Genomic DNA, 26,443 nt, shown 5'->3' with positions numbered 1-26,443 from the left:
GCAGAAGGATCCAGGTGACAGTTAAAAAACATAAATGTACATAATGCTGCAGGAATGCATACTCAAAATGGTTACCATAGTAAAGGCTATGTCCTGCATATTTTACCAAAAAAGGTTTTAGCTAAATTCAGAAGTAGTCATATCACATGAAATCATAAGTATTCAGAATTTTGAATCATTTATGTTCTTCAGTCTAAAATGACCCCAAATTCTAATGTTATTATTTAAAAAAAAATGAGGACTTGGAAATTCAGGTTGAGAAGTTTCCTGTGCAGCCGGGCCACAGGGCCAGGTTTCTGGAAATGATGCTGGTTGTTGTGCTCTGCATATGAGGCACAAGAAGACTAAGGAAGGATATAATAGCCCACTGAACAGGTACAGAAAGAGTAGAAAAACGGTGACACAAGGTTAAAAAAATTGGACAGAGTCTAACTACATTGCTGACAAAACTGGGGGCAAAGAGAAAAATAAAATGGCAACAAAAAGCACAGGTCTCAGTCACCTCAAACCCAGAACCCTCCAGAATTTACAGAGCATTAGCTCCAGACCTAAGAGTCTTAACAATCACCACGAAAGAACTAGAAACAAGGAAGACCTGCACAGGTACCATGGACTGAGAAAGTGGACAGTAGGAGTTTGGTTTTTTTTTTTTCCTTTACCATCAGAATTTTTCATTATGGCCGGGCGTTGGTGGCACACGCCTTTAATCCCAACACTTGGGAGGCAGAGGCAGGCAGATCTCTGTGAGTTCGAGGCTAGACCGACAGCCTCCAAAACAGACTGTCTCGTAAAAACACCAAAAAAAAAAATAGAATTTTTCATTATGGACATTTGGAAATTAAGGAAATGAGAGCTGCAACATTCAGGGGAAATTCATTCAATTTTAAAATTAAAACCATACTAGAGGTGAGTATGATGATGTGCGCCTGGAATCCCAGCACTCAGGAGGCTGAGGCAGGAGAGTTGTGAATTTGAAGTCAGTCTGGGCTACACATCCAGTTTCAGGATAGCTTGGAATAAGCAGAGACTGCTGTCTTATTGTGGCATGAACTTGTAATCTCAGTCTCAGCTACTTAGTGGGCTGAGGCAGAAGAACCATTTGAACTCAGCAATTCAGGTCCCGTAGCAGGGGAACATTGAGAGATCTTGAGGTTTTTACAATGGATTTTCTACTAGAATATAGATGCCATGCCATGAAAATTAGCTAAATCAAAATGGGAAAGGAGATTCATCTACCAGCATCAATATTAGTGGACATGTAGACTCAGGCTAGTCTAACACTACTACCCAGCTGATCTGCAAACATGGTGGAACAAAAAGAAAAGAAAAAGAAAACATTCAAAACTCTGTGAAGTGTGGGTACAGAGAGCCCAGTGCTTAGGAAGTCTGTTACTCCTGCAGCACCCACATGCAGCTCACAACCATCTGTAACTCTAGTTTCAGGCCACCTAACGCCCTCTTTTGACTTCCTTAAGTACCAGGTACACATGTGATATACTACACATACATGTAAGCAAAACACTCAGACACATAAAATAAAATAAATCTCAAAAAGATTTAAAAGCATGTGAAGTAGGAGCTGAGATGGGAAATGGCTCCTTCAAGTGTGTCTGGGTCTTAGGATAAGTAAAGGCAGAAGCCACAAAGGCCAGAAGAAGGTGTGAGATCCCCTGAGGCTGGAGTTATAGACTATGAGCCGCCATGTGAGTGCTGAGAATCTACAAGAACACCCAGTGCTCTCAGCCACTGAGCCATCTCTCCAACCCACTGACCTAGAACTTAAATTAAGCTTTCTGAATAGATAAGACTGAATGCAACAAGCCCCTCCTAAGTTACGCGGTATGGAGACACATGCTTGCAGTCCTAGCACTCAGGAGGCAATGGCAGGAGATCAAAAGTCTGCCATCCTGTCTACAAAGTGAGCTGGAGGCCAACCTGGGCTACATGAGAGCCTGTCTCAAACACACACAAGTACACACACACATAGAGAAAGAGAGAGAGAGAGAGAGAGAGAGAGAGAGAGAGAGAGAGAGAGAGAGAGAGTGCTAAACAAATACTAAAATATACAAAATTCCAGTTCACAAAAATTAATGTATAAATGGGAGGAAGGAGAGTTTATGACATAAGTGGTTTAGGAAATACTGGATTGAACTTTTTAAGTCAAAATATTTAATAACAACAAACACCAGGAATCTCAAAGAGGATACAGAATATATAGCATTTCTTGGACCAACTACTAAATAAAACCTAATTAACCCTTTAAACATCATGGTCTGGGAACGAGTCTAAGAAACCAGCTTATGAAAACAGAACAGAATCCAATTCAAACTGTGGTAAGTCTGTTAAGGGATACCCTCACCTAAAACTAAACAATATTATCAGAATAATCTCCTCACAATCAAAACCCAAACTTGTACCTGGCACAGTGGGCACTGTAGTCCCAAGTAGTCTGGGGGCTGAGCCAAAGGATCTTGATCGCAGGAATTTGAATCCAGCAAAGACAATATAGCAAGATCCATCTCAAACAAATAAACAAAAGCCATACTTTGCAGAGAGTGGACGAAACGAAATTTCACACTGCGTTGACTGCCTCATTTGAGCACTGACTTACTAGCAAGACTAGATGGCTGATTGCTTTTAAATCCACAAACTCAACTCTGAGATACAGGGGACAATTAATATCACCTAACTAGCAAATTCGGAACCAATACCCACATCCTGAGACTCACTATAATCTATACTCTTAACCGCGCTACTCCAACCTGTCTATACACTGAGTCTGAGCCCATGTCCTCAGACAAACCAGAGGTTTGCTTTGGGCGGCTTTCAAATGAGTGCTGGTTCTCTTTGAGGAACTGCACTATTTTGGTCCTATTGGTTCTCAGGCCTCTCCTTTACTCAGGTACAGATAATCTCCTTTGATTGTGCCCAGCCTTTGTGCTCATCTTTGATTGTAGTTTCAGCTGTGAGCCAATGAGGATTCAAATCCAGCATCACAAACGGACTTCTCGGTCATAATCAAAGTCTCCACCTCTACCAACCAGAAGATGAGCTTACCCGCAGACCTAGAGTGAGTGAAACCAACTCCACCCTCAACCAATGGGTAGTTTCACTTCCAAAGTCCCCAGTCTCCAGCAATGGAGGCCTCCACATACCTACTCAATCCCAAACCTCAGGACTCCTAAGTATCCCTTGTTTCCTTCCAACAGACTGTCCCCCCTGCCCCCCCAGTCTTCCCAACAGCTCTTGCCACTTTCACTTAGAATCTTCAAAGCTTCCCAATTCCAATTTCAGTTTCTCCCTTCCCCGAGACTCCTGGCTAAATACTGTTGGGTCAACTTACTGAAACCCCAAGAACAAGCACACTAAAACTTCTCAGAGTAAAAGCATTCACCAGCTTTCTGCACTTTAAATTTGGATTCTGTAACTGTTTCAGCTTAGCAGGCACAGGGACTAGGTTAAATCTGCTGTGGCTCCCTGTAGCATTCCAATCAGAGGCTTGGAGGCCTGTCAATCCTGTTATAAATTCTGCTCACTGGATAGACAAGAAAGGAGGGACATGCTTGATCTTCTGGGCAGTGCTCACTGTTTACTTCGATAAGATCGTTTATTGCACATCTCCCTTGAGACTACTATTCTGGTATGGGAACAAAGGTATGTTTACTTAACAATAGTCTAAATCTAGTATCTAACAATTTGTAGGCCAAAGAGTTAACCAACCACAAGACATACATAATGCATACATTCTATAAATTGGGTTTCCTAGTGAACCACAATCAGATATGTGTTCTTGTTTTGTTTTTAGGACATATATACTCTAAGTATACAATGAACCACAGAGTCTTTCAGAAACAAAATAGTACCACTCAGAACGATCATACCACTACAGACTGTTTCAAATAAACCAGAAGGGGAGAATTCCTAAGAAATACAAGTTCAGTGGTTTTCATTCTCCGTGGAGAAAGTTCTGCAATGTAGTTTTTCTTCTCTCTCTCCTACATGTAGCGGTATTTCTTCTCTTGTACCAATGCTTTTCCACAACAGAAGAAATCTTTCAAATGTGTCTAAGGATGTGCTTCAAGTAGAAAATACAGGTTGTGGCCTGAAGGAGCACTTCCTCCACACCTCCCTGCCCTGGACACCTCCCAGTCTTTATGCTGTCCCCTTTCCTTTCTCTCAAGTCCCACTGAAGAGCCACTCCTGTTTCAGGTGCTGCCCCAGGACCGCCACTCTAAACACATCCCCTCCAAACTGCCTTGTAAGACTCAGCCACTCGGAACCCCACCCAACTGTCCACCTTTCTCCTTCAGCTTCTCCTGTTGGTTCATCCAATAAGGTACATGGTCTCTCCATCTTTAAAAGAGTAACAAGTCCCCACCCCAGCTCAGATCTAGTCCTCTCTTTGCAGTCACGTTTTCACATACCTCCCTCCTCATTTCTCACTTGGTTCAAATGACTACAGTTTGGCTTCTGCCCAAATCACTGGACTGAAACTACTCAGGCAAAGGTCACTAATGACCTCTAACTACCAAACCCAGTGGAATTTCTAAGTTCTTTCTCACTTCTTTCTGGAGAGCTGACATCACTAACCCTCATTCCTCCTGAAAGCTCTTGGCATCTTGCAGCACTAAATCCTTTGGTTTTCCTCTGTGTTCTCTAACATCCCTCCTTCAGAATCCTATGTGGACACACATTTCTTTTCTAGATCCTTCAAGTTTTAACAGAGTCAGAGTTTCTGGGCTTAACTTCCTGCTCTTTGCATTCTGTCTTCTCTCCTGGGTGATACTGACTTCAGCTGACAGAAGTTATGTCCAAGACAGGCTTCTCTCCACCATGCTTATCTAGCAGGCTATTAAAGATGGATAGTGTTCCACAAGAACTCCAAACTCAATAAATCCCTAACTAAATGCATAATCTTCCCTCTATGTCCTCTCTTGTTTACAGCTTCTATTACTGCCCCATTACCAGAAGATAAAATGAAGACTCTTTTCCTAGCCTCCCTCCACAACTCAGTCCCTGAGTCCCAACCACCCAGCTCCCACCAGTCTCCACACATGCCATTCTCCTATACCTCTCCTTCCCCTCTCACCACCTGCCTCAAGCTCTCATCATCTCCCAACATAGCAACTGCCTCACTGTGACCTGCCTCCTCCAGACACATCCCATGGTAGCTAGGGTTATTACCCTGGAAGTAAAATCTGATTGTGGCCCCATAACTTTCAGAGTCAATTCCAACTCCTCAGCAGACGCATCCCTTCCTGACAGGCCCCATTCCTCCAGCATCACCTCCTCCTGTTGTACACCCTGTAGGCCGCAAGCTACTAGCCCCGCAGTTCTCCACACCCCGCTACCTGGTCTTTGTACCTGCAGATACTTGGGATTCAAAGTACAAAATTCGTGGAACTGAGGCATAGGGGCCACTATGAGTCTGAGGACAGCCTGGCCTGGAGTGAATCTTTTCTCACTCACTAGGCATGTGAAGGCATGGGCCTTTCACACAGCTCCTGGAAGCTCAAGGTAGCAAGAGCATAAAGTTGAGGTCAGACAGGGTTACATAATGAGATTCTGTCTCAAAAAAAAAACCTCACATGAAACACTCAAGAAAAATGACTAACTCAGGTAGCTTGTATTCAGCATTTACTGTGTTAATTTTGTTTATTCTTCTATGGCACTCAGGCCAAAAGAACACTGAAAGATAAATTAAGAGACATAATATTTATTGTGTTGCCATGGTTTCCAAATTAACAAATAGAAGTTATTACTCCATGTTCCTAGCAACTTCCCTTCAATCCAAAATGTGAGATATCATTTTTCTTAAAGAGATCTTGAAATGTATTGTATTAATCCCTTTTTAAGAAAGTTTTTGGTACTTGAGGACACATAATTAAATTTTTCTAAACATAAGCACTAATGTGTATTAGATAAAACCAAAAGAATAAACTAGAAGTTTTAACTCATCTTTTCTTAATGTCAAACAACTGTTTCATCTTTTTACTCAGAGACCTTTTGACAGCAAAAACTATCTTTAAAAAACAATCTTACCAAATAAGAAAGGAAATTTAAGGTTAAGAAGTTTAATTACTGAGGTCTTGATACAAACTAATAGCCCAAGAAAAACAAAACCCTGGATCTGCAATGACACCATTTAACCCAGGGAAGGAACATGAGTCTCCATGTAAAAGTACTTGGGGGAGGTGCTGCCAGCAATGTCTTCCCATTTACAGTACCAGTGTTGAAGGATATGAACGGCAAAGGTGAATGTCTCAGTCACACCTAGAGAAAATGAACTCTTTAGCAGAATAATGCTCCCTTAATTCCAGACAGAGCAACTGTCAAGGGACAGTGAGATACTGAGAGCAATACTGGTTGTCTTCCCAGAGTCCGTGACAAGCCGGCAGGAGGTGGGGAGACCTGCTAGAAAGAGGGACGTCAGCTCCTGAGGATAAGGAGAAATAGACTGGCTTGACTTGTGTGCACCAAGGCACCTGAAAGAATTCTGAGAAAAGTCACAACTTTACTTTCAGAGGACATACTAGTAAGTAAACAGTAAACAGAAAGGAGGAGATTTTGACTTTTTTAAATTGAGTAGAAATGAAAAAATATTCGCTTCTCAATGGGCAGTGGTAGCACATGCCTTTGATTCCAGCACTCGGGAGGCAGAGACAGGCGGATCTCTGTGAATTTGAGGCCAGCCTGGTCTACTGAGTGAGTTCCAGGACAGCCTCCAAAGCTACAGAGAGACTGTCTGGAAAAACAAAACAAAAAAATTCATTTCTTGTAATTGAGAAAATGATTCCTGCTTCATAAATCAACACTAACAACATGTTTAAACTACAAATAGGAGTCATTCTGAATCATATGGAACTATTTTTCTGGCAAATCTGTTTGCACAGAATAATCGGAATCAAATATATAAAGAAAAAACATGTCCAAGATAAAACTCTAACTTGTCCTGGAGCAAAGAGAAACCATTTTCACTGCTCTCCCTAGATGATGGAGTCCACACAACTGAGTTCAACAACTTCAATGTACCAACAGCAGATCCAAATACCAAAAATCTGCTAAAGCCACCTCTCATTCTCAAAACCACCCTCTGAAAACTTCACCTGGGTATCTCGCAGCCACCTGAAATACAACACATGCCAATATGCAATCACAGCCTTCTCCCTCATTCTGATGCTCCCTACCATCTATCCAGATGGATTTGCCACAGAGGCCTGTCTCTGTCACCCATCCATAGCCATTCACAAGCACCAACTACTTATCTCCCCATTCCAACCACCCCCACTACCTGTGGCTCATGACTCACCTCCTTGCAACCACTGACGTCTCTTGTCGGATACGATCTCCAACCTATAATAAGTCATCCTTTTGATCATGTCACTCCCCTGCAAAAAAACTTCACTATTTCCCACTGCTTTTAGTACAGACTAAATCTAAACATAATATATGAGAGTGTACCATCAGAGTGGTCAGCCTCGTCCCTGTTAATGCTTGAGCTGTGCGCTGGGAAGTTGAGCAACATCCTCAGCCTCCCACGACTGCCAGGGCACCTTCCCCACACCACCCTTCACTGTGACAGACACAGGGCACCTTCCCCAAGCCACCCTTCATGTGATGTCTACATACATTGCCAAACATCCCCAAGGAACAAAACTAGCCCCTAACTGCAAACCACTGACTTGAATTAGCTAATTCCTCTTTCTTCTTCTCTGTCTTGGTTTTCACCCCAAGGTAACTAGAAGCACCACAGTCAAGAGGGCATAAACCATGGGACCTCCAGTGCTAGCCCTCCCTAGCATCATGGCCTTGGCAAGGTTACTTGATGTCTCCATAGCTTATATTCATCACCAATGAAACACTGATACATAAAAAGGCCTGGGGCTTTTGCTAAAGTACTAAGCCAGGGTACAATCATGAACACTGAACAAATGTTAGCCACTGCACTCCTTCAGCCTCACGGGCTTGCAAAAAAAGTCCTCTGACTACACTCTTTCCCTTGGGGGAATATCCCTCATCCTTCAAACCTCAGGTGAAAGGCCACTTCCTCCAAGGAAGCCTTCCCAAGGCCCTCAAACTTGTCCCCTGTGGCACACTCTTTAATGAAACTGTTTACTGTTCCCTCAAAGCACTTAACAAAGTTATAAATACACATATTACATATTTCCTCAATTCTAAGAATGCCAGTGACTACAGCACACACAGATAACCAGTTTTCAAGACAAAAAGGAATTGCTAAGTATCTAAAATTTGAGGAAGAATCCATTGCGTGGTCTTCTGTGTCTACTTCCCTCTAGAATCAAAGCTCCATGCTAGAATCATCTACTCCATACCCTCTAAACATAGCAGTGTCCACACAAAATAGGTACTCAATAAATGTGTGCTGAATGAATATTAGAAGTCCAACATTGCCAGATGGGGCAGACCATGTCTACACAGCAAGCTCCTAGCCAACCAGCAAGCACTACATGGGGAGAGCCTGTCTTTAAAACACAAAACAAAACCAAAACACCAGCCAGGTGGTGTCAGATGCCTTTCTCAAGGCAGAAGCAGGTGAGTCTGTAATCAAGGCCAGCCTAGTCTACATAGTGAGTTCCAGGACAGCCAGGATTATAGAGACCCTGTCTCAAAAACAGAGAAACAATAAATAAAAAAGCAAAGTTCATGTTTGCTTTAAAAAGAAGCTGTAGCCTGAAATGAAAGCTGGAGTTAATGCCAGTAACTCCTGCCGACTATGGTCATTCTTCACATTTTAAGAAGGCTTTTGTACTTGCCAAAAGTTTCTTTAATCTTTTATATACATGACCTAAAAATAAACCAATTACTCAGAATAGCAATATTACCATCAGCTCTGACCAGCTCTCATGGTTGCCACTCCATAAAGCACTGCTAGAAATTGTCTTTTTACCTATCCACCTCTTTGTACCCTTTTCCTCAAGATGTTAATCTATAATCAAAACCCACAAACTTCTGGTTCTCCTAGATGCTTGAATGGCTATTATGCCCTTAGGCAATAGATGGTAATCCAATAAAGCAGAACCAACAGATGGACATATAAATAAAAAATATACACACAGCGATGGAATATTACACAGTCACTAAAAAGAATCAAGGCTGCCTAGAAGAAAATAAGATCATTAAGAGCCAGGAATCAATCAGGGAAGACTGCTATGAACAGTGTCTCCTAGACACGGCAGGGCCCTTGCCACTAAGGGACTCACAGTAGCTGTGGATGCCCGCACGAGACTTACCAAGATCAGGTCAGTCAACACTTCAGCATGGCTAGGGGGGCACTCACAAGGCTCCACCCTTAGCTAGAAAGCTATTGACCACTGATGGCTGCTGGGAAAGGGAGAGTCAGTTTTCTCAGGGATGTGATCTCTGGTAGGCTGCCCAAGCTCCCGCAGGTGCACCCACACCAATGTGCATACAGGCAGCACTAACTGCACTTAGTGGGTTATTAAACAAAAAAAAGGACACGAAGTTGGGAGAGAGAGGAGGGGTGCTGTGGAGCTGGGGGTAATGAGGGATGGATATGAGCAATACATATTGAATACATATGAGATTCTAAAAGATGATAATAAATATATTTACAGAAAAACAGCTATCTACAATCCTTTCTAGAGGTTTCAACTTATCAGAGTACTGCTCATTGTATATAATTGTTTAAAAAAAGGGGGGAAGGAGTGGGTAAATGCTCACATATTTGTAGAAAAATAGATTTTATTCTCCTGTGTGTGTTGTGTTGTATGTATACATATGCTCCAGGGTACATGTGTAAGTGTGTGTGTGTGTGTGTGTGTGTGTGTGTGTGTGTGTGTGTGGTATGTATAATATGCTCCAGGACACATGTGTGGGGGATGGGGAGTGGGTGTGATAAATACATATGTTCCAGAGCACAAGTGTAGGGGTGTGGGGTGTGGGTGTGGGTGTAGGGGGGTGTGTATGTGTGTACACATAGTCTCCAGGTCACATGTGCAGGTTCCATGGACAATTCTGAGAGTGGTTCTGCCCTCCACTTCGATGAGACAGGGTCTCTGCATTATGTACTTCAGGCTAGTTGGCCTTCAAGCTTTCAGGTAATCCTCCTGCCTCCTCCTCTCATCTCACCATAAGTATGAAAAGATTACAGATGTGTGCTACCACATCTGGCTCTTTATATGAGTTTCTGGGATCTCAACATCTCAGGTTTGTGGGACAAGTGCTTTTATTACTGAACCCTCTCCCCAACCCACCTCTAAATTTAAACCAAACACTTCAGTAATTTTAATTTTTACCTAATAGCATATAACTTATGTAAATACTTAAGAACACTGAAAAGGACTGGCTTTTTTTTTTCATTTTTAAAATACCATTTTTAGTTAAAAAATATCTGGCTTCTAAAGTAATTTTATAGCCAGTTTTTAAATAACTCTTCTTTACTTCAATACTCTCCTCTTCTTTACTTCAATACTCTCCTACCCAATTTTTAGGTAATGTTACTCCAAATACTCTTCTGCAGACTTGGGCTTCTACACTAAAATGCTTGCTAAACAAGCATAGAAATCAGAGTTAGGTCCCACAGAACTCACATAAAAAGAAGTGCACACCTGTAGTCCCAGCACTGAGCAGGTGAAGAGACAAACTGGCCAGACAAACTCCAGTTCAGTGAAAGACCCTCTCTCAAATATAAGGTGAAGAGCAACTGGGGGAGAGGGAAAAAGCATTTGACACACAAACCTGATGATGTATGTGACTCTGAGCCTCAGTTCCCACAAGAGAAGGAGAAAAATGACTTCTGAAAGCTGGCCTCTGGCACACAGAAAAATGCGGAAAAGAGCAATTGAGGAAGACACTTCGCATCAACCTCTGGCCTCCGTGTTAGTGCACACACAGTAAGAAGTAACTTTAAAAGGGGTGGTGACACAAACCGGTGTTTACAATAGGAGTCGGGGACAGGACAGACTCAGGAGAGTCAGAATTTCAAGGTTTACATAAGGAATTCGAGGCCAGGCTAGTAGGCTACATGAGAAAAAAAACTTTTAAATGCCAACAACAAAAAGTTCAAATTAAAAAAGCAAAGGGATATCACTGCCAACTTACCTGACTGAAAAGTTTTTAATAGTTTTTATATATACCTGCTAAAAGTTCACCCTTCTGGAGTATATAATTCATTGTTTTTAGCATAATCATAGAGTTGTACAATCATCACTATTGCCAAATTCCAGGAGATTCTGTTATCACACACACAAAGAAACCCATCACTCCCTGATGTTGCTAGCGTAGTGACCAGTCCCCCATTTTAGCAGCCATGACAGGCTAACATGTGCTTGCATGACCTTGCTGCTCCTGTCCTAATCACTAGGAGGTCAGATGCCTTCCTCATGGTAAGGAACCAATCAGAAGTTAGCTGGGGGGTTGTGCTTTATGGACAAATGTACAACAGTGAAGTACACAGAGCATAGCAACCGCCTTGGGAGGGCCTACGGGCCATAAGAACCAGTTGACAAATCAACATGGAGCAGGTCATGCAAACCTGAAATCGCACCAATCCTGAGACTGTTTCATACCCCTAGACACTCTCCTTACTCTGCTCTTGAAGATCTTCGCCTTTCAGGTTCTGGGGTCTTTCTCCAGCCATCCGCCATGGTGGATGGGTGACAGGCCCGAGCTAATGGGTTAGCTCATTAGACAACTACAATAAAAGACTCTTTGCTTTTGCATCAAAATGAGTTTCTTGGTGATCTGGGAGTTCAAAATTTGGGTACAACATTAGCTCTGGAATCACAAATCTATCAACTTCTGTAGATTTGCCTAGCCTGGTATTTCATACAAATAAAATCCAAATTAAATACTATTATTCATAATTTAAACACTAACTAGCTTTCAAGAGGAAGCAAAGACTAAGTCCAAAGGAAACGATCCTAACCCTGAATGAGCCCTTTACTAAAGGTCAAGTCTGCAGCTACAGTCAGAATCTGAAACACAGTTGGAGCCTCAGGAAGAAACCCCAGCTGAGAGCTATCCTAATGCCCACATACAACAGGAAATGCTTCGAAGAATTCAAAAGCAGTATCCCTTCCCATCCCCCCATCCTCTCCACCCCCACCCCGCCTGGAGTTATTAACAAATAGAAACAAAAACATCCTAGAAGCTCTGCTGGTATTCAAAAGAATTAAGCACAAAACACTCCAGCAAAGCCCAGGGTCCAGCTCAGTTGGTGCTGCTTGCCTAGCATGTACAAAGCCCTGGGCTCTGGCTCCAGCACCACATAACCCAGATATGGCGACACAAACTCGTAATCCCAGCAGTGGGAGGTGGAGACAAGAGGACAAGAAGTTCAAGGTCATCCTTGGCTACATAGGGAGTTCAAGGCCAGTCTGGGCTCCATGAGACCATCTCTCAAAAAACCACCATAAAAAATAAACAAGTAAATAAACGTCCACTGCAGTGTTTCAAAAAGCAACCTCAGATTGCAGTTTCTGTCAACATTCACCCAGCAGCTCTGGGAGCTATGGGGTTCAATGAGCCATGCCCCAGTTCTGAGAACTCCAAAACTCTAAGTATCCTAAATGAGTGCCTGAAACATACAGAACCCACATAATTATAATGAAAAATTAATCTCAGAAGAATTCTCAGACAATCAAATTCAGAAGGGATCCAAATCTAAGAACATTTTACCAGGACAAATTTATTAGTATGTGAGAGGCTAACTAACCCTAAAGTCTTGTTCTTAGCAAATACCTCACAGCTATCTGACAAACAAGTGTCCTAATGCCCCCCAGCATCTGTGTGCATCCTCTGTGCTCCTAATGCCCCCCAGCATCTGTGTGCATCCTGTGTGCCTAATGCCCCCTGTTGGGGAAGTCTTATGCTAATAAAGCACTGTCTGGCCAATAGGAATCTAGATAGGTGGGGCTAGGAATCCAGGAGGATTCTGGGTAGGAGAAACACAGGAGAGTCAACATGTGACGCCATGGGAGTAGGACACCGGGAACTATTCTCCGGTAAGAAACATACTTAGATTAACAATTATGGGGTAATTACTTAAGGCAGAGCTAGCCAGTAAGAGACGAACAAGGCCAACAGCTTCATAATTAATATAGCCTCCTGTGTGTTTATTTGGGACTCATGCGGATCTAGAACCAGGCTGGCGCGGCAGAGCCCAGGCGACTGGCGGGGGATATACCAAATCGGCAAGCAAGGAAAAAGCTTCTCTTAACATAATGGTGATCAGGAGTGGGATGATGAATTTCCACATAAAATGACAAAAGCTTTAAAGAAATTTTAGAAACAGAAGAACGGCGAGAAGCACAGATTTTGGTAGCAGCATTTTTCTCAGGTGTGCTCTGTTTTGCTAGCCACAAGCCGAGATTCACGTGGCTCGGTTACCGGAGTCTTCCTGACTCAGCATAAAAAGAAAAAGAAAAAAAAAAACCAACAAGGTTGTTTTAAGAGACTCTGCTAACGATTGAAAGGTGTGTACGTACAGCTGGAAGTGGCAGCTTTTGCTGGAGGTCAGCATGGACTGAGGCGATAAGCTGGAATCATGCTTACGCCCGCCATCTTGGAAAAAAAAAAAAAAGAGGCAGTTTAAACTGCCGCGGTTTTAACAGATAAGACACGTGGCCAGAAAAACATAAAGATTTACAGTAAAGTCAGACTTGGATGAACAAAACCTTTAAAGGTTTACAGTGTGTTTAAAAATATACGTGAGACTGAGAGAGAAAATGAAATGGCAAAGTGGTATATAAATACAAAAGCCGGCGTTGTGGTGGCGCATGCTGGTAGGATTTACTCCAGAGGCAGAGGCAGAGGCAGGCAGATTTCCAAAGAGAAATCCTGTCTCAAAGAAAAATAAATAAAGTAATAATAAATAAATAAATAAGCCACGTAAAGATGGAAAATACACAGAGAGTCTGGATACTGTACGCTATTATGTTTTTCAGTTTTTTGATTGCTAAGGAAGGAACAGCTGCTAAAGTACACTTGATTATAAATGCTGCTAAATTAATCCAACTTCTATCTTTTGAAAATGACTTGACTTCAAAATTTAAGTATAAGGATATGTTACTCGGAAAAGGAGTTTTTGCTTATGTTTCTACAGAAAATGAAAAGCTGAGAATTCCTTCCAGGCTTCTGTGGTTTCACGAACCAAGACCCCCGGAAGCAGTGGACCAGGTGTTCCAACGACTGAGACAGTTAAGATGATGGAGCTTTACAGACCCCGAAAATACGGACTTATACAGGTTTCTGAGTTTTGTCATGATCCCCATGGTATAAACAGTGCCCCCTTCCAGCAGGAAGCAGTTTGGAATGAGCGACGTCCCAATTCCCATCTTGTTTATAAATCTTTGTTTTCATTTAAATGGGATTGTTTATAATTGGCTAGTGATCACAGCCAATCTTTTTTAATGGTAAAAAGGGGAATTATGGTATGGGTATTGTTTTTCATTTATTGAGACAAAATCAAGGTCAATTTTGTGATGCTTATATTTCTCCTCTTGATTAAGTATTGTGCTTATACTGATCTTCTAAAATGTAATGCATAATTGAATACAGACTATAGATAGTTACTTATAATAGAATTTATAGTTAGGTAAGTTAGGTTTTCTAGATATACAGAAATATATTTGAGACAGATAGACAGTCTTCAAACCTCTGAAAGACCTTCAGAACATGGCATTTAAAATGGTCTAGGGTTTTTTTTGACAATGAGAAATGTCTGCTCCTGGCAGCACCAATTATATCTGAGAGGAAGATGGGCATCGAAGAAACTTGTTATGGAGTTTGCTTTCAACATGGCAAGATTAGCCATTTGGGCAAGAAACTGCTCTTGCCTAGACTGTTTGACTGCTGTTGTATAAACTGGACATGCAGGACCCACAGGAAAGTGACTACTGAACTCAGTCTTACAGGGTTCCTGCTTCATGAAGAGTCTACGAGACTGTCTGCAGGACAAAGAAAAATGACTGACAGACTGCCAATGCAGATGGACAGTTTGAAATTTCCTGCTTTGCTGAGAAGTGTTCCAGACACATTGTGGCCTATGGGCTGAAGATGGATGCCCCAACGTTACAGAGGAACTTCGGGTGACTGTCCAGGCAGTAAGATGTCTCTGTCAATCCTAGTGTTTATATATTATCCTTCTGTGGTCTTTGATGGAGTTGAAGACAGATAGTTATAATTATAGTTTTCTTTAGTTATGATAAAAGATAAGCTACATATAGGACTTTGGACTCACAAGGATGGGATGGATGATATTTTCTTTAAATCTTGCTAAAATATTGTAACTATGTTCTTACTTGATAACTGTTCTGTTATATACAATTTGACTGTGTTAAAGTTAAGACCTTTCTTTTTGTTTAAACAGAAAAGAGGAGATGTTGGGGAAGTCTTATGCTAATAAAGCACTGTCTGGCCAATAGGAATCTAGATAGGTGGGGCTAGGAATCCAGGAGGATTCTGGGTAGGAGAAACACAGGAGAGTCAACATGTGACGCCATGGGAGTAGGACACCGGGAACTATTCTCCGGTAAGAAACATACTTAGATTAACAATTATGGGGTAATTACTTAAGGCAGAGCTAGCCAGTAAGAGACGAACAAGGCCAACAGCTTCATAATTAATATAGCCTCCTGTGTGTTTATTTGGGACTCATGCGGATCTAGAACCAGGCTGGCGCGGCAGAGCCCAGGCGACTGGCGGGGGATATACCAAATCGGCAAGCAAGGAAAAAGCTTCTCTTAACAGCCCCCCAGCATCTGTGTGCATCCTCTGTGTGCCTAATGCCCACCAGCATCTGTGTGCATCCTCTGTGTGTCCTAATGCCCCCCAGCATCTGTGTGCATCCTCTGTGTGCCTAATGCCCCCAGCATCTGTGTGCATCCTCTGTGTGTCCTAATGCCCCCCAGCATCTGTGTGCATCCTCTGTGTGCCTAATGCCCACCAGCATCTGTGTGCATCCTCTGTGTGTCCTAATGCCCCCCAGCATCTGTGTGCATCCTCTGTGTGCCTAATGCCCCCCAGCATCTGTGTGCATCCTCTGTGTGCCTAATGCCCACCAGCATCTGTGTGCATCCTCTGTGTGTCCTAATGCCCCCCAGCATCTGTGTGCATCCTCTGTGTGCCTAATGCCCCCCAGCATCTGTGTGCATCCTCTGTGTGCCTAATGCCTGCCCAAGCATCTGTGTGCATCCTCTGTGTGCCTAATGCCCCCCAGCATCTGTGTGCATCCTCTGTGTGTCCTAATGCCCCCCAGCATCTGTGTGCATCCTCTGTGTGTCCTAATGCCCCCCAGCATCTGTGTGCATCCTCTGTGTGCCTAATGCCTGCCCAAGCATCTGTGCGCATCCTCTGTGTGCCTAATGCCCCCAGCATCTGTGCACATCCTCTGTGTGCCTAATGCCCCCCAGCATCTGTGCGCATGCTCTGTGTGTCCTAATGCCCCCAGCATCTGTGCGCACCCTCTGTGTGCCTAATGCCTGTCCCCCAGCATCTGTGGCACCCTCTGTGTGCCTAATGCCCCCCAGCATCTGTGTGCATCCTCTGTGTGCCTAATGCCCACCAGCATCTGTGTGCATCCTCTGTGCTCCTAATGCCCGACCCCCAGCATCTGTGTGCATCCTCTGTGTGTCCTAATGCCCCCCAGCATCTGTGTGCATCCTCTGTGTGTCCTAATGCCCCCCAGCATCTGTGTGCATCCTCTGTGTGCCTAATGCCTGCCCAAGCATCTGTGTGCATCCTCTGTGCTCCTAATGCCCACCAGCATCTGTGTGCATCCTCTGTGCTCCTAATGCCCGACCCCCAGCATCTGTGTGCATCCTCTGTGCTCCTAATGCCCCCTAGCATCTGTGCGCATCCTCTGTGTTCTTCAGCACATACCTCTCTAGCGATGTTACTCAAAGCTTCATCTTCTGCAGAAAATCGATCTTTCACAGGTGTCCTTTTCCTTCCAGAACCAGGCGTCCCCATCTTGTTTCTTTTTTAAACAATTCTTTAACTCTGAAAAATGAGTTTACTTGTATTCAGTCCTGAAATAAACAAAACAGTAAGTTAGGATACTTTTCTTGTGGAATCTTAAGACTTAGTTAAACATTCAATTTTGACACTACAATTCTATCTCTCCTCAAAGAAATCAATGACTGAGTACCTTTTTCCAATACCAAATTATTTCAGTGCATTTTAGAATATTTAAATTTATATCAATTACCTACTTGCTAACTTCACTAAGCTATTCACAACAATCTATGTGATATGTTATCTTAGCTCAGAAAACTGTAATCAAGCTGTAATTATAACTAATAATATAAAATTAATATGACTTTTTGTAAAATCTATTTCCAAACATGAAAGATATTTCAGAAAAGGCATTCAGCCTGAAGTTTTAGAATATACTAACAAAATTTTAATATTGAGCTTTAAGGTAACAGAAAGGCAAATTTGCTTTTTAGTGTAATTTGAAAAAAAAAACAATTCCAATTAAATCACAATACACAGAACAACTAACTGGAGGTATGTTATTCTGCGTACTTATAACCAACACTGTTCATGCAATAATATCTGAGTTCTGGCTATTGCCAGGTACTACAAGTGCTGAAGATATAGTGACAAAACAGGTAGCCAGGCAATTAAGAATGTATCTGTAAGCCAGGCAGTGGTGGCGCACACCTTTAATCCCAGCACTCAGGAGACAGAGACAGGGGATCTCTGTGAGTTTGAGACCAGCCTGGTCTACAAGAGCTAGTTCCAGGACGGGCTCCAAACCTACAGAAGAACCTTGTCTCGAAAAACAAAACAACAACAACAAACAAGTATCTATGTACATAAAATTATATATATGTGCTGTGGAGTATTTGTACACTGTGAAGAGGTATTGTTGTGATTGATGTAATAAAAAAAAGCTGAACCGGCCAATAGCTAGGCAGAAGAAATAGGTGAGACTTCCAGGCAGAGACAGTGTGTGTGTCTGTGTGTAAAGTGTGTATGTGTGTGTGTGTGTGTGTGTGTGTATACACACACATATATTCATGAGAGCTAGAAGCAAAACTGTCTAAAGGGAGCTAACATGGGGGGAAAGAAAGCATGGGACATAACACGGTTACAGTAATATATATACATGTATGAAATGTTCCTATGAAGCCATTACTATGTAAAATGAATATATGCCAATAAAATTACACTTTTAAAAAGATGATATCTAGAGCCTATTACAATTGTTATTATTAGATACACTTATTTACAGAGGAAAGACAAACTCTTCTTCTGGAATTAATAACAAGGATGATGAAGAGAACCTAGCCTGAGATGAAGATGCGCATGAGAGAGAGGGTCCAGTTCAGCTGCAGAAGCCATGTCAAGCCCTGGGTTCAATTTCTATCACATCCACTCCCAAAATTTCCCCATAACAGAGTACAAAATACATGACAAACTGCATGACACCTCCCTTTTCTAGATACACTGCTGAGAAACAAACAGCTCATTTAACCCAATACCCGGTAAGTCTAAATGTTTTTTTCCTAATTTCAAGAGAAGAAACTGGAGACATTTCATTACTATAGGACACACCAAGATCCCCAAGTTAGTTTGCCCCCATTAGAACAGGCTATGTTAAAAATGCAAGTGACTTTAATGTATCTGAATTTACTTGATTCAAGAAAATTAAGCACAAACACCCCACCAGAAATAACTTTCCAAATGAAATTCATGCCAATCCTATCTTTTCTGACAGACTTATTACCTACAGCTTACTTACTCTTTTTTTTTTTTTGATATTTTAGTTATTGCCTAAATGTATGTCTATGTAACACATGTGTGTCTGGTGCCTGAGGAGACCAGAAGACAGCAGTGGATCTCCCAGAACTAGAGCAACAGACGCTGTGAGCCACCACATGGGTCTGGGCACTGAGCCTGGGTCCTCTGAAAGTAGAAAGTGCTCCCAACTGCTGAGACAGTGCTATAGTTCCAAACTGGCTTCCATTTGCCAATAAAGGTGGATGCCAGCCCTGGTGGCACATACCTTCAGTCCTGGGAGGGGAGGGGGCAAAGGCACATGGATTTTTCTGTGAGTTTGATGCCAGCCTGAGTTCCAGGTCAGACAGAGCTACACAGTGAGACCCTTTCTCAAAAAACAAAACAACAAATTAAGGCTGAGAATGACTTATCTCTTCACTGTAATAAATAACTCTAGATAAATCATATTTGAGTGGAAGCAAACAAATTTTTCTCTCTGAAAGGAACAACTGATAAATTATTTCTTGAAAAGTACAGAGGAACTTTCTTAGAGGTCTCCAATCTTTCTCCATAAAGGCTCAAATGAGTCACAATAGATTTAATAAGCTACTAAGCATTCTAGAAAGAATCTTTTGTTTCATTTTGGTTTGGTTTTGGAGCCAAGGTTTCTATGTGTAGCCCTGACTGTCCTGGAACTCTCCTCTGTAGACCAGGCTGCCTCGAACTCAGAGATCATCTGCCTCTACCTCCTGAGTGCTGGGATTAAAGGTGTGTGCCACCAACACCTAGCTATTTAAACTACCTCTTTTACTTACGTAACTTATGAAACTGACAAAAGGCCATTCCTCATCTTTATTTACAATTTTTAGACTGTGGTCTTTTATAATCCTAGGGACTGAACTCAGGGCTGCACGCTAGATAAGGCAAAGACTGTATGAATGAGCTGCATGCACAGGCCCCTTTTCCTTCTTTATCTGCAGATGGGACCTCAGTATGCTGCCCATCCTCTTGAGCACCTGACCTCATGGAAATACATCACTGTGCTGGCTGCAGGTTTTGTTTGTTTTGTTTTGTTTTTGTTTTTGTTTTTCCTGACAGGGTTTCTCTGTGGCTTTGGAGGCTATCCTGGAACTCGCTCTGTAGACCAGGCTGGCCTCGAACTCACAGAGATCCACCTGCCTCTGCCTCCCGAGTGCTGGGATTAAAGGCATGCACCACTGACGCCCAGCGGTGTTTTTTAAACACTTGATTTGAAAAATAAAGTAAAGGTAACCTCATACAAACAGTTACATATGCACTTGAAAAAAAAAGTGATCGACAAAGGAAAGAATGGTCTAATTCCCTGAATTAAAAAACAGGTCAGGGGAGAGAGAGGAGCAAAGGGAATTAGTTCAAGATGACAATCCTTCAAATATCAAGATGAGATTAGTACATCCAATGAGTAAGTCAATTGCAAAATCCACAGAAATAAAAATTAAATAAAGGAACAGACAATGGTATAAAGAATTTTTAAATGTAGCTGAGCATGGTGACATGTCTCTCAAGATTTCAAGTTCACATGTTTTGGGTTACAGAGTAAGACCCTGTCTCAAAAAGAATAAAGAAACGAAAGACAGAAAATAACTACATAAGTCAAAACCCCAGGATCTCACAGAATTAAGAGAAGGGGAAACTGAACAAAAACTCACTCTCCAAAGAACATCAAAACCTATAATGGTTTTGCTAGGTTCATATCTATGAAGCAAAATGCCTACACGCCACAGGGTTATCCTAAGAACTGTAAAAATGCCTTTTTATTCCCATGGTCTGAACATACACTATTCTCCATACCCAACACAAAAGATAATCTGTCCCACTTCCCATATTCATAAAACGGTGGACCAGTGGTTACATTTCCTTGCTATTCTATAAATGAACAGTAATGGATTATAAGTGTGAGACAGTTTTTATAATAGGTTATCAACCAGAGAGAACGCACACTTGTACAATGTACTTTACCAACAGCCTGATAAGCAAACTATTCTCTAGTGTCATTCAAATGGCCTTCTTTCTCTATGCCTGTTGAAGTATCTCAGAGAATGAAACAGTACGGAAAAATTATATATTGTTAAAGATAGACTTAAAACTGAAATATAGACAAAACAAGAAAAAAGGTCTGGGGAGACAGCTCGTTGGGTAAGAGTACTTAAGTGTGCAGGCATGAGAACCTGAGTTCAAGTCCCTAGCACCCCTGTAAAAAATAACTGGGTGTAGCCTTGTACCTGTAGCCTTAGCACTACAGGAGGTGAAAACAGGAAAACAGGGGTTTGATGGCTGTCAACCTGGCTCTAGGTTTAGCAAAAGACTCTGTTTCAGAGGAATAAGGTGGAGATGACAGTGAAGGATGCCAGGCATCCTCCTTTGGCACCACACACATGTGCATATACACCACACACACACACACACACACACACACACACACACACACACATACACACACACTAAAAATATTATAAAAGTGAACAATATAAACCAGGTAACAAAGAACAAAGCTACAAGCAAGAACAGGCAATAAAGATGTAATTAATTTAAAATTTTTGATATAATTAATATGGCAGTTTTTTACAAAATATATCATATTGTTCTATATTTTAAAAAATGCCTGCTATTTTAAAGGCATGCCTTCACTCTCAGAACTCAGAAAGCAAAATCAGGCAGATCTCTATGAATTTGAGGTCAGCCTGGTCTACGTAGCAAGTTACAGAGCAGTCAAGATTATATAGTGAGATTCCCATCTCAAATTTAAAAGACAGATAGATGGATGGATGGATGGATCAATAGATCGATCTACCAAGAATTTTCAAGGCACTTTTTATACAGTATGGCCATTGCTTTGTAGCTGAACAAACGAGAACAATGGGAAAATCAAAGTGGAAAAATGTCAGACAGAAGGTACCTATACAATCTATGTATCCATCCTTTTGAAGATTATTTTTATTTGTGTACACATGTGTGCTTGAGTGTATGTGCTTCACGTGTACATGTGCCTGTGGCAGCCAGAGTCTTGGATCCCCTAACCCTGGAGTCACAGGAGGTAGTGAGTCACCTGAATGTGAGTGCTCTGAGCCAAACCTAGGTCCTCTGCAAGAGCAGTGCAGTCTTTGCTGCTGAGCCTTTGCAGTGCCTCTATCTACCTATCTGTAACGATGCTCTACTAAGGAGGGGGACTACAAGCTCCAGAGATGGCTCAGTAGGTAACAGCACTGGCTGCTCTACTAGAGGACCCAGGCTCAGCACCCAATACTCACAACCCTCCTTACTTCCAGTCCCAAAGAATCTGATGCCCTCTTCTGGACTTTGTGGACACTGTATACACATGGAACACAGATACACATGCAGGCAACACACATACGCATAAAAAGAAAAATTATTTTAAGGAGGGCCTATTTATTTTTCTTTTGTTTCACCTTTTGGTATTGTATCCAAGAAACCACTGCCTATCCCAAGGCCACAATATTTACCCCTGCTTCTATTATTCATGAAGTTAACTTTTGAATATAGCATGGGGCAGAGATCCAACGTCATTCATTTTCATGCTAAAATCTGGCACTATGTGTTGAAAAGACTACTCTTTCTCTAGTAAAATATCATATTACCCTTATAAAAAAAATCAGGTGGTGGGTCAAGATAGCTCTGTGGATATATGTGCTTGCCAAGCAAGCCTGCCAGCAGACCTGAGTTCAATTCCCAAAACCCATGTAAAGGTACAAAAAAAAAAAATCAAGCCCACAAAAGTTGTTCTCTTACCACTCACCTGGACCATGGCTCACCTACACACTCCACCCACACACACACTAATAAGTAAGTAGAACTTTTTAATCACCTGGTGATGAGGAAGTCCTGTGTATATGTAAATAAAGCACTGTTGGCCAATAGGGAAGCAAGATAGGACTCTAGGAGGATTCTGGGAAATGAAGTGAAGAGAGCCATCGCCATGTGATTCCTGGGAAGAGGGGATGCAAGTCTGTGTTCTTGGAAAGATAGGTCCTTATAAAAATATATATTGGTGATTATGGGCAATACTTAAGTCAGAGCTAGCCAATAAGAAACAATAACAAACAGCCAACAGCTTATAATTAATATCCGTGTCCTGTGTGTTATATGGGGGTTCAGACAGCTTGGCAGGGCCCAGGCTGCTGGCAGGGAAGACAACACGTTACATATGGTGTCAGGAGTTGGATTATGAATTTCCACATAGAATGACAAAAGCTTAAAAGGGATTTTAGAAACAAAAGAGCAGAGAGAAGCATGGCTACTTGTTACCAGCATTTTTCTCAGGTGAGCTCTGTTTTGCTAGAGACAAGCAGAGACTTGCCAGCCAGCACTAGCGGTAAACTTTTGCCCGCCATCTTGGAAAAACCGCAGTTAAAACAACTGCAGTTAAGACAGCTGCAGTTAAGACAGCTGCAGTTTTGATTAGCAATGTTGTTTAGCAGATAACAGACACACGGCCAGAAAAACATAAAGATTTACAGTAAAGTCCGATTCAGTTTGTTTAAAAATATATGTAGGCTTGAGAGAGAAAAAGAAACAGGATAGTGGTAAAAGAAATAGAAACCAGTTGTGGTGGTGCACACCAATAGGATTTGCTCCAGAGGCAGAGGCAGAGGCAGACAGATTTCCAGAGAAACCCTGTCTCAGAGAAATAAATAAATAAATAAATACGTAAATAAATACATACATAAATGTAAAAGAAACAGAGTAATATAATAGATAAATAAATAAGTCACATAAAGATGGAAAATACACAGAGTCTGGATGCTGTATGTGTAGGGACTAAGACATTTTATTAACTCCGCCCCTTGATAACCAGGCACGCCAGTGACACGGCTACGTTATCACTATGTCACCCGTCGCGGGACTCAGTGCGCATGCACACCATCCCCTTTATAAGCCACCTCCAGCCCCCCTTCTCCCTCTCTCAGCTCTGCACGGGCTGGTTACCTCTCACTCCCTTTTCCTTCCTGTCCACCAATAAAACTCCACGTGGGATCGTTGAGTCATGGTTTGTGTCTCGTTACTGGATAAATCTAGACATTTTAACAACAGTATGCTATTGTGTTTTTCAGTTGTTCAGCTGCTAAAGAAGGAACAACTGCTAAAGTACACTTGATTATAAATGCTGCTAAATTAATCCAACTTATATCTTTTGAAAATGCCTTGACTTCAAAATTTAAGTATAAGGATATGTTACTTTGGAAAAGATATTTTTATTTCTGTTTCCACCGAAAATGGAAAGCTGTGGATTCCTTCTAGGCTTCTGTGGTTTGATAAGCCAAGACCCCACCCACCCACCAAGCAGTGGCTCAGGTGATCCAACATCTAAAACAGCTGAGATGATACAGCCTTAAGGACTACAAAAACAAAGACTTGGCCAGGTTTCTGTGATTTGTCATTAATAATAAAGAAGAGAAAATTAAATGAATAAATATAATTGTCCCGATTTCTTTTTAACCTATAAGACAAAACAGAAAATGGCACAAGCTGACATTAATAGCTTTAAGTCACAGCTGATCAACATCATGCAATAAATGGCAGCCTCAGAAAATAGAAGGGAAACAAAAAGACAAATGTAATATGCCCATACAGTAGAAAGATAGAAAATGGCATATAAACCAAGCTAGCAAATGTGCTAAGCTGTGCACATAAATAATAGCAAAGGTGATCCAGTCACAACTTAACTGCAAGCTTTAAGGCTGTTGAGTAAACATGGACATTAATTAGCAGAGCTACTTCCCAGCAGAAAAGCATCGACTTTGGGCTGCGGAGACAGCTTAGAAACTACAGCCTTGCTGTAAAAGGGTGAAACAGGAGTTTGGATTTCCAGCAGCTATGTGAGGCACAAATGGACATGTCCCCTGCTCCCTCTCCATCCCAAGACATCCATCCCTAGGACAAGCTGGGAAGTTTAAAAGTGATCAGCATCCTTCAGGTTCACAGACAGACACTGCCTTAATATGTAAGGTATAAGCAACTAAGGACACCTGACTTCAACCTCTAACCTCCACATACATGTACACCCACATATACACACACAGGAACACCACACATACATAATACAAAAAGCAAAAATAAACTTCTAATAACCAACTTTGAGACTATAGCAATAAACTAAATAGAGGAGGGATCCATTTAGTCTGTGAGAATTCTGAAAATTCTGTACCTGGTCCACCATTTTGAGTGATTTTGATGCTAGGCATGGGAGCCAAGGCCTTGCATATCTAGGTAAGCACCCTATGACACCCTGGCCTTTTATCCATGTTTTTGTTTCATGTAGCCTGTGCTCAGCAAGAGACGTACAGTAAATATGGAATGAGTGAATGAAAACTAGTTGTAGGGGGAAACAGGACTCCGCCATTAGCCATGTGATGCTCTAAAGACGCATACAGATGCGGATGAGGTAACAAAAGGGCGGAACCGTGCCGCTAACCACACCCACTTTAGGCATGACTAGAGACAGGGCGGTGGAACTACGCCACTAGCCAGGCCCACTTTTGGGCGTGGCTAGGGGCGTGTACGGAAGAAGGAATAAAAGAATGAACAGCAAATCACTCACCCCCTTTTCGGCTTCCAGTTTGGTGGCGGAAAACTACTCGACTCATCAGGGTTGCTCGTTTTTCCCGTTAGTAATTTCTATAATAAACAGTCACCTATGCCCTCAAGTGCACCGTTTATCGTTGCAGCATCAACTAGTAACCTCACTAAAACTGGCTTTGTTTGCCATTTATTATACAAAAAGTAAGGCCTACCAGTATACTTTTCACAATGAATAGAGCAGCAGAGTAGAGGGGCAGCAGGAGACCTTGCTCAGCACTTACGAGGCCCTGGGTCTTGCCCTCAAGCGCCGAAGGGGATGTGGGGATCTTCACTTCAATTAGTTTGATTTTTTTAATTCCATATTCAATGTTTAATTCATACACATGGTCATAATTTCAAATATAAGTTGCTAATGTTTTTAATGTCTTTAAAATAAAAAGCTGAGGACAAAGAGATGACTCAGCTGGTAAAGTCACTTCCTACCAAGCCTGATGACCTGAGTTCAATCAACAAGACCCACATGGAGGAGAGAACCAGCTCCTCTACACATCCACATCATGGCACATGAGTACTACAAACATACACAAACATAAAAATAAATGTAGTAAAAAATTATAAAATTGAGTTTCAGTTATATATAGAAGAATAACCACAACTACTTCATTTATTTCCTTAAACTCCAATAAATCCTAAGTTTTGAGGCATGGGTAACAGTGGGAGGCTGTAATTTCAATAAATATTTATGATGCATAAAGCCAAGTGGAGAAAGGTTAGCTGAGGATAGCCGGCAGATCTTAGAGAGTGACTCCAACAAGAAGCAAGCAGTGTGACCTCCACAGAGCTGTGCAGCATCTCTAGATGGCAGGCATGAGGGACAAGGGCAAAAAAAAAAAAAAAAAAAAAAAAAAGAATCATCACTTAAAGTTCTCTGTATAATATAACTAGACCTCCAGACACTACTCAGCCAAGCCAGAAACAAAGATTACATATTGTGGATATTTCTGTGAAATGTCCATCAGAGGTAACACACAGGCAGTGGTGGCACACACCTTTAACGCCAGCACTCAGGAGGCAGAGGCAGGTGGATCTCTGTGAGTTCAAGGCCATCCTGGTGTACAGAGTGAGTTCCAGGACAGCCAAAGCTACAAAGAGAAAC

General features: G+C 41.9%; 1 protein-coding gene across 13 annotated transcripts in view; it reads right to left on the bottom strand.

The window, feature by feature from the left end:
* Positions 1-26,443, bottom strand: part of Lrrfip2 (LRR binding FLII interacting protein 2) — a 105,620-nt gene that overhangs the window by 64,602 nt on the left and 14,575 nt on the right. For all 13 annotated transcript variants that reach the window (XM_040739462.1, XM_021230044.2, XM_040739463.1 and 10 more), the window contains exon 3: positions 16,864-17,012. In XM_040739462.1, coding sequence (XP_040595396.1) covers positions 16,864-16,953 — 90 coding nt within the window. In that variant the 5' untranslated portion in view covers positions 16,954-17,012. The remainder of the gene's footprint in view (positions 1-16,863; positions 17,013-26,443) is intronic.

Source organism: Mesocricetus auratus, unplaced genomic scaffold (genome assembly GCF_017639785.1).
Source record: "Mesocricetus auratus isolate SY011 unplaced genomic scaffold, BCM_Maur_2.0 Super-Scaffold_100691, whole genome shotgun sequence".
Taxonomy (NCBI): domain Eukaryota; kingdom Metazoa; phylum Chordata; class Mammalia; order Rodentia; family Cricetidae; genus Mesocricetus; species Mesocricetus auratus.
Note: the sequence above shows the minus strand (reverse complement) of the source record. Positions and strands in the feature narration are given on the sequence as shown.